General features: G+C 43.3%; 1 protein-coding gene across 4 annotated transcripts in view; it reads right to left on the bottom strand.

Annotated features, from left to right (window-relative positions):
* Armh3 (armadillo like helical domain containing 3) overlaps nucleotides 1–9203 on the bottom strand; it is a 182852-nt gene that overhangs the window by 77093 nt on the left and 96556 nt on the right. For all 4 annotated transcript variants that reach the window (XM_027407156.1, XM_027407157.2, XM_027407158.2 and 1 more), the window contains 2 exons: nucleotides 4190–4272; nucleotides 3359–3485 (listed from right to left, as the gene is read on the bottom strand). In XM_027407156.1, the coding sequence (XP_027262957.1) occupies nucleotides 3359–3485; nucleotides 4190–4272 (210 nt within the window). The remainder of the gene's footprint in view (nucleotides 1–3358; nucleotides 3486–4189; nucleotides 4273–9203) is intronic.

Genomic DNA, 9203 nt, shown 5'->3' with positions numbered 1-9203 from the left:
CTGAGGAGAGGCAGCAGGATCATCTCTTTCAGTCTGAGGTAGAGTGAGAGCTAGTGACTGGCTACTTGGCTTTTCTGATCTTCAGCTTGAAGCTTGAACCCCAATATCAGTCTCTGGGTCTTTTATTTATTCGTGCTACATAGGGATCTCAACAACACCTGTAACTCCAACTTCAAGGGATATGATCTCCTCTTCTGACCTCTACGAACATACCTGAGCACAGACATGTACCATGCATGCACACACAATAAACAAAATAAATTTTAAAAAACTATCCAAAACAGTGTCTAATGTAACTCAGGCTGGCTTTGAATTTGCTATGAAACCATTTAAGTCCTAAAATTCCTTATCTTCCTGTTTCTACCACCCAGCTACTGGGATTACAGGTTTATGAAGTTCAAGGGATCAAACCCAAGTTTTCACCCATGTTAGGTAAGCACTCTACCAACTGAGCTACATACATCCCCACAATTTCCGCTGATCTAACTTTCCAAGTACTAGATTACACTCCACTGTATACACATCTAGCAGCTTTCTTCTGTGGGTTCTGATGATTAATCTTAGGTCTTCATGTTTCCTAGGCAAGTACTTTACCAACAGAGCTGTCCCCAGACAATCTATCCCTGCTTTTTCAGACAAGGTCTAACGTAGCCCAAGTTGTCCTGGAACTCTTTATGCTGATGAGGGAGACTTGAACTTCTGGTTCTCCTGCTTCTACCTCCAGAATGCTGACATGTGCCAGCAATACACGTCTAACACGGAGGTGTGGCAACTGAACCCAGGGCTTCCTCCATGCTAGGAAAAGCACTTTACCAGCTAAATTATGTCCTCAGACTAATAGCACGATTTTAGGGTCAGTTTGCTCAGTATCTCTTTTTGTTTGTTTGTTTGCTTGCTTTTGTTTTTCAAGACAGAGTTTCTCTGAACTCGCTCTGTAAACCAGGCTGGTCTCAAACTCACAGAGATCAGTCTGCTTCTGCCTCCCAAGTGCTGGAATTAAAGGCATGCACCACCAACGCCCAGCAGTATTTCTTTTATGAATGTAATGGTGTGTGATTTTTGTTTTCCATAATTTACTCTATAAATAATAGCTTTAGTTCAAAGTATAGTTATAGTGTGCATGTAGGTGTCAGAGGACAACTTTTGAGAATTTTTTTTTCCTTTTCACCATAGGTTCCAATGGTTGAAATTAAGTCATCAAGATGGTACAAGTACTGTTACTACCAACTGAGCCATTTCATTGCTCCCTGCTCCTGCAATACACTTTTAAAAAACATACTGTGGGGCTGGAGAGATAGCTCAGAGGTTAAGAGCACTGACTGCTCTTCCAGAGGTCCTGAGTTCAATTCCCAGCAACCACATGGTGGCTCACAACCATCTGTAATGAGGTCTGGTGCCCTCTTCTGGTGTGCAGACATACATGGAAGCAGAATGTTGTATACATAATAAATAAATCAAAAGAAAAATCTTAAAAAAAAAAATACTGTGTATATGGGTTTGTCCCTGCATGAGTTGGTGTACACCACATGCATGTGCACACGTGCCTGCAGAGGCCAGGGGGCACTGATCCCCTAAAACTGAAGTTACAATGTTTGAGTCGCTGATGCGTTTTTGCTGGGGACTGAACCTGAGTCCTTCGCAAGAGGCTTAAGCATGCTTGATGGCTGGGCCATCTCTCCAGTCCTTGCTGGCCCCTTTAAAACACATTTTATTATTTATTTTACCTCCTACTTCTTTCATAATACAGGAGTCCCAAGCAGAGGCAAGGCTTTTGTTTTGCTTTGTTATTTTTAAAGAGTCAACAAGAAAAGGATTATAACAGGAAACAAAAGAGATGAGGCTGTAGCTCAATTGATAATAGTGCTTGCCTAGTTTCAAAAAACAAAACATACGAACAAACAAACAAACAAACAAACAAACAAACAAAAGAGTGCTTGCCTAGTATGCAGGAAACCCTGGGACTGATCACCAGCATGGAATCAGTCAGACATAATGGTGCATACTGGTAAACCCAGCACTTGGAAGTGGAAGCAGGAAGATCACAAGTTTAAGGTCGTTTGAGGCCAGCATGCGTTATGAAACCTTGTCTCAAAAACAAACAAACAACAAAGTAAATAACTAAGGAGCCATGGTGAAGCAATGGATAGGTTCATCATTATCCCAATCACTGTGACAGTTTTACACACTGTGTCAAAATTACCCAAATCTATCATCTTAAACCTCAATCAACTTAGTAAGCTGAGATTTTAAAAATAAAATGCTTTTTCTGAGTGGCTTTTATTTCTGTGCAGTGTAGAAAGATCTTTCTGTGTCTTTCAAACGGTAGACAGGATTCACTAGGTTTTTTTCTCCAAACTTTCAACAATGTACCACCTCCTCTAGTAATAAGTTAAACTCACTATGGATGTGGAGTAAATTTTTAGTGGGCCAATCATCAAAGTGATTTTATCTAATTCCCACTTTTTTTATGTAAGTTTACGAAAATAGCCAGCTATAGTGGACGTCTGAAAACCCTGCACCTCTGCGACATACGCTCTTCTAATTGCTGCTAATCCCCACCTGGTTCTTTCCTTCGTGTGTGTGCACATGTTCATGGGTGTGAAGGTCAATGCAGGCGTGTGTGGCCTATCAAAGAGTACAATCCAGGATGTCAGTCCTTAAGGATGCTATCCACCTCAGGGTTTTTGGAGTTTTTGGTTTTTCGAGACAGGGTTTCTCTGTACAACTCTGCCTGTTTAGGAACTGGCTATAAACCAGGCTGGCCTGGAACTCAAGACATGCACCTGCCTCTGCCTCCCAAGTACTGAGATTAAAGGTGTGCTCTACCACCACTGGGCTTATATCTCTTATTTTGAGAGAGGTTCTTTCACTGGTCTGAAACTCACCAGCAGGCTAGGCTAGATGATCTGCCTGTCTCCACGTCCCCATAGCATGTGTCACCAAGCTTAGTATATTGTACTGGGGACCAAACTCAGGTTCATATCAGCAAAGGGCAGCTAGCTACACAGCCTTCCATTGAGATGATGTCCGTTCCTAAAGGCAGAAGGGTCACAAACACATAGATCTTCCTGTTGCCTGAGGAGAGGAGAGGGGATTGCTTGTTTATTGTTTTTGAGACGCTGTATCTCTATAAAGCTTTGACTGTCCAAAAATTCGGTATACAGACCAGACTAGCCTCAAATTTACAGAGATCTGTCTCTGCTAATGAGTGCTGGGATTAAAGTCATGCACCACCATGCCTGGCTACGATCTGTTTATTTCTATACCATCCAACTAGAGAGTCTTCTGTAGCGTTTTCCCATTCTTTACCAAACAGACAAGGCACAGAGGAAGAAGAAAGAGAAAGAAAAGCCCTTACCCATGGAGTAGAGGTTGTCAAAGCTCTGGTGCATGCGGATAATTTCATAGTAAAGCTCATCGTAGCTGCTGGGGGTTGGCAGGAATGTGTCACCATACGTGATAAACATATTAAATAGATTCACAATCTGAAAAAGAAGCAATAGCCCATATACAAGCATCAGGCTGTGATACAAGATCAGAAAAGCATGGGATGCGACTGGGGATTTTGTAAACTGGCTGTAAAATAATCATTATTAAAAATCCATTGATATAAACGGACAAACTATATTAAATGAATACAGTATCCAAAGCTTTGTATCTCTTACTCATTCTCTACCTTTATTCTTATCTATGTTTAAAACTAATTTATAAACGTGTGGATTGACTGTCATATATTAGGGTCCTATGACACACCTCAACCCGGCATGACTCTGTTGTCCTGCTGAGATGAAGATTGCCATGGTCCTACAATTAGCAGAGACTTTCATCCCCATCAAATACTCCACCTTTACAAGCTGGGTAGACAATTCAATGGTTCGGTGCCAGGCAGATAAACATTTCTACGTGCCCTTCAGAAGCCAAGCGCAGCAATGATGGAACCACTTACCTGGCTGCCGTAGCACAGTATAGTTTCTTGCTGAAACCAAGCGCTGTATTCATTCAGAGATGTGACCTGAATGAATGCCTCCCAGGCCAATACATGCATAAGAGTGAAGATCATCAGGCTTAAGACTCTGATCCATAAGGAAAATACAGCTTTGATGCCAGACCGTGGTCCCTATTACAAACCAGTCCATTTCTGCCTTATTATAATGGCTTCAGAAGAACGAATATTTTTATTAATACTCACCATAAGGGCCAATGCAAAAATGTTGTGTTTGGCCAAAAGCACAGTTTCGTTTGACATAAGGAACTTCAGCAAGTTTATCAAGGCTTTAAAGAAGAAAAAAAAACCAAATTATTCAAGTAATAATCAATATAATCAATAAAAGTTAAGAGCCAGCAAGATGGCTCAGTGAGCAAAGGCATTTGCTACCAAGTATGATGATTTTTGTGATTTCAGCATGCACACAGTAGGAGAGAACTGACTTCCACATGCTGTCATATAACCTCCACACGTGTCCACATACATATGGATACACACACAAATAAATGTAATAAAAATTAAGTAAATAAAAGCAGACTCAATCTATAGAAATCCACAGGCCTGAAGTGAGTCTCATCAACCAAGGCCTTTTGTATTGTTAGTGTGTGTGTGTGTGTGTGTGTGTGTGTGTGTGTGTGTGTGTGTGTGTGTAAATTAGGCTGTTACAAAACCCCACCACTCACTGTGGTGTAGAACACTAGAACCTACTTTTTTCTACCCAGCTGCCTTTGGTGCCCACTACCCAACAGCTCTCCACCCACCCCGATCACCCGCGTCTAGTAAACACTGCATCAAGATGAACATTGTTAAACTTCTGTGTCTGAGACGGAGTATGGTACCTGTCTTTCTGTGTCTGGCTTATTTTACTTGACACACATCTTCCAATTCCATCCCACTTTCTATCTGGCTACAAATGACAGGGTTCAATTCTTTCTTAGACTAAGGAATTTTCCACTCCTATGTACATAATTTTTTTTTGGTGGGAAGGGGGAGCTGTTGTGCTTTGAATGAGAATGCCCCCACCATAGGCTCTGAAGTTGGAACACTCGCTCCCCAGCTGGTGGAACTGCTTGCTAAGTATTAGGAGGCGTGGTCTTGTTGGAGCAGTGTGTCACTGGCAGTAGGTTTTTAAGGTTTCAAAATACTTGCATTACTCCCAGTGTGTGTTTCTCTGCTTCCTGCTTTTGGATAAAGATTCGACCTCTCAGCTGTTCCTGCCATGTTATGCATTTCCTCAGCCATCATGGACTCTTAGGCTGGTTAGTTTTATGCCAACTTGATACACACCAGAGTCATCTGAGAGAAGGAACCTCAACTGAGAAAATGCCTCCAGAAGATTGGGCTATAGGCAAGTCTGTAAGGCATTTTCTTAATCAGTGACTGATGTGGGAGGGCCCAGACCATTGAAGGCAGTGCCGCCTCTGGGCTGCAGATTGAGCAATCCAGCAAACAGCACTCCTCCATGGCCTCTGGATCAGTTCCTGCCTCCAGGTTCCTGCCCTGTTTGTGTTCCTGTCCTGACTTCCTTTGATGATGAACAGTGATATGAAAGCATAACCCAAATAAACCTTTTCCTCCCCAAGATGCTTTGGTCATGGTGTTTCATCACAACAATAGTAACCCCGACTGAGACAACTCTAAACTCTGAAACCATAAAGCCATAAAGTGCTCTCTTTTATAAGTTGCCTTAGTCATGGTGTTTCATCACAGCAACAGAAAAGTAAGACAGGAACAGAAGACAGAGTTTGGCTCACTGCCCATGCTGTCCTCAAATTCAGAATCCTTCAGCCCCTGTCCCTGAGCGCTGGGATGATACACACGTACTACCATGCCTACCATACCATGTAAATTTATGTGTGTGTACACAAACACATACGTGGTGGGAGGACAGGCTGGGCTCCAACTCTCTATATAGATGAGAATGAAACTTGTTTTGAATGAGCCCAGGGCCATGTTAACCCTAAGTATGTGTTCCACCACTGAGATACACTTCCAGACCCCTGCCCATTTTTAACTACACTTCCAGTCCCTTCCTCCATCCATTTGTGGAAAGAGAATTTCACGTAGCCCAGACCAGCCTACTACTGGTTTATATAGAGACCGGTGTTGAACTCCTGACCTTTCTGCCTCCCAAATGTTCGGATTACCACACCTGACCCTCTTGCTCACTTTAAATTGCATTGTTTTCTTAAGTTTCTGAGTTTCATATAAACTCTGTATTAATCTTTTGTCAGGGGTGAGAGAGCTAAGAGCCTATACTGCTCTTGCAGAGGACCCAAATCTGTCTCCCAGCACCCACTGGAAGGGGTGCTCTCACAACTTCCTGTGACTCCAGCTCCAGTGGAATCCAACCCTCTGGCTCCTGCCAGCACACATACACACAATTTCTTTTTTTGTTGTTTGTTTGTTTTGTTTTGTTTTTTGTTTTTCGAGACAGGGTTTCTTTGTGTAGCTTTGGAGCTTATCCTGGCACTCACTCTGTAGACCTGGCTGGCCTCGAACTCACAAAGATCCGCCTGCCTCTGCCTCCCAAGTGCTGGGATTAAAGGTGTGTGCCACCAACGCCCAGCCACACAATTTCTTAACAAAAATAAATCTTTAAAACAAAAGTCTTTAATCTTTTCTCAGGTGAACAGTTTGACAATTTCTCTCCCGATTTGTAGTTTGTCCATGTTGCTTTTTTTGCCCTTTTTTGCTTTTATTGTATTTACTCTTGGGTCTTTTTATCCAAGGTCTTTTACTTATTTCCAATAGTGGAGATTGTACTTAGGGCTTTGCGTGTGTGTGTGTGTGTGTGTGTGTGTGTGTGTGTGTGTGTGTACGTGTGTGTGTGCGCGCGCGCAGCGGCGCGCACACACACACACACGAGAGAGAGAGAGAGAGAGAGAGAGAGAAGAGAGAGAGAGACAGAGACAGAGACAGAGAAAGACAGAGGGGAGAGGAGAGAGAGAAATGAGAGAGGAGAGAGGAGAAAGAGAGAGAGAGAGAGAGAGAGGTATATATGATGTATGTTCAGGTTTGTTCATACAATAGTATGTGCATAGAGATCAGAAGACAATCTTGGGTGTCTGTTTCTTGACTGTTTTTCACTGCATAAAGCCTCTGGGGACTCTGCTGTCTCTAGCATCTCATCTTGTTGCAGAAGTGTTGGGACTGTAAACACGTGATGAACTTTTGTCTGGATTCTGGTGATCCAGACTTAAGTCCTCACACTTTCAGCAAGCCCTTTAGGCACTGAAAAATACCCTGAGCTCTTCATTTTCATTTTGAGATAGGACCTCCTAGGTTGCCCATGCTGGCCTGAAACTTACTCTGTAGGATGCTTTGATTTGGCGTTTTGAATGGATGGAATAACAGGCCTATGCCATCCAGGCCCAAAGTCTTTTAAAAGCTGTTGAAGTCTGTATAATGCAGCTCAATTGTAGAGTTTGCCTAGCTAAGGCCTGGGTCAATCTGTAGCACAGACAACCTGGTCTATTTAAGAAAAGTGGGCCAGGGTGGTACCACACACCTGTAATCTTAGCACTTTGATGATCATGACAGGAATGTTAGGGGGTCAAGGCCAGCTTTAGTTACATAGGAGCTCAAGGCCAGCCTGGGCTAAATGACACCATGTCTTTTTTAAAAAGAAGAAAGCGGGCTGGAGAGATGGCTCAGAGGTTAAGAGCACTGACTGCTCTTCCAGAGGTCCTGAATTCAATTCCCAGCAACCACATGGTGGCTCACAACCATCCCTTAAGAGATCTGGTGCCCTCTTCTGGTGTGCAGATATACATGGAAGCAGAATGTTGTATACAGAATAAATAAATAAATTCTTAAAAAAAAAAAAAAAAAAAAAGAAGAAAGCAAAGCACTACTCTCCCAGGTGCTTGTCTGCTTATCTGCCCATGTAAGGCTTTAAAACTCTCCTTTTCTTCATCACTTCTTACAGGCAATTAAGCTCAGAAATGTGACTGCTCAGCTGTCATCTTGGTGTTTCAAATTCCCTCCCACCAAACCTTCGCAATTTACAAGTAAAAAAAGAGCCCCTTCCACTCAGACTGCTAGCATCTACTGTCTGCAGGTTTCAGAATCATGTCTTTCAAACATCACTGTTGGAAGGGCCATGTATATGTTCTAAATGGTCCCCAGATGTGGCATCTACATTGCAGGACCTGCAGCAGTGCACCTACGCCATGGACAGGCAGCTCACGAAGAGACTGGGGAAAGTTCTGCCAGCTGTGTGGCTCACACATGTGATCCCAGCTACTTTGGAGGAGGGCAGAAGCAGGCTGATCCAAAGTTTAGGCCTGTGGAGGCATAGGCAGGAGGACTGTTGTGAGCTATAAGCCACCTGTGCTAAATGAGTTACAGGCCAGCACAGGTTACTGAATGAGACCTTGTCTCAAAAGAAAAAAGAGGAAGGAAGGAAGGAAGGAAGGAAGGAAGGAAGGAAGGAAGGAAGGAAGGAAGGAGAGAGGGAGGGAGGAGAGAGGGGAGGGAGAGGGGAGGGGGAGAGAGGGAGGGAGGGAGAGAGGGAGGAGGGAAAAAAGAAAAATCACCCCCCCCCGCCGCCCCACCCCACATGCCCTAACAATACAGTTCAACGTTAGAGCACCTACCTAGTGTGCATGTGCCTGAGTTCAACCCCTAGTACCATGACAAGAAAAAAAATGCCTTTTTATTAAAATTTTTAAAGAGTTTTTTTCATTGTATATGCATGCTCGTGAGTCCCCATGCCCTCAGATCCCCAGCTAGTAGAATTAGGGGCAATTGTGCTGGGAACCAAATTCTAGTCCTCTCCAAGAGCAGTCAGCATTCCTAACCAATCAGCAACATTAACCCTGGGGGGAAAAATTGTAAGTGTTCTAGTTGCTCAAACAAAAGTGTGGCTTGCTCTGTTCACTCTGACAGCAACATCATTTACCAGAAAGATTTTTATGTACCAGACAGTCAGGGAAGAGACTGCCTAACTGAAGCAATCTTGATGAACAAGAAGTCCTGTCAAGCCCTAGGATAACTTTGCAACACTAAAGACCTTTGTGCAAAAGAAATTTTCAGTTGCCTTGTACTCGTTCACCCAGGACAGCAGTTCCCAACCTTCCTGACGCTGCCGCCCTTTAATGCAGTTCCCCATGCAGCCGTGACCCCCCAACTGTAAAATTATTTCCTTGCTGCTCCATAATTTTGCTACTATTATGAACCATAATGTATGTACCCGTGTTTCCCAATAGTCTTA

This window comes from Cricetulus griseus, chromosome 3 (assembly GCF_003668045.3).
Source record: "Cricetulus griseus strain 17A/GY chromosome 3, alternate assembly CriGri-PICRH-1.0, whole genome shotgun sequence".
Lineage (NCBI taxonomy): Eukaryota > Metazoa > Chordata > Mammalia > Rodentia > Cricetidae > Cricetulus > Cricetulus griseus.
This window is presented reverse-complemented; position numbering and strand designations above follow the sequence as displayed.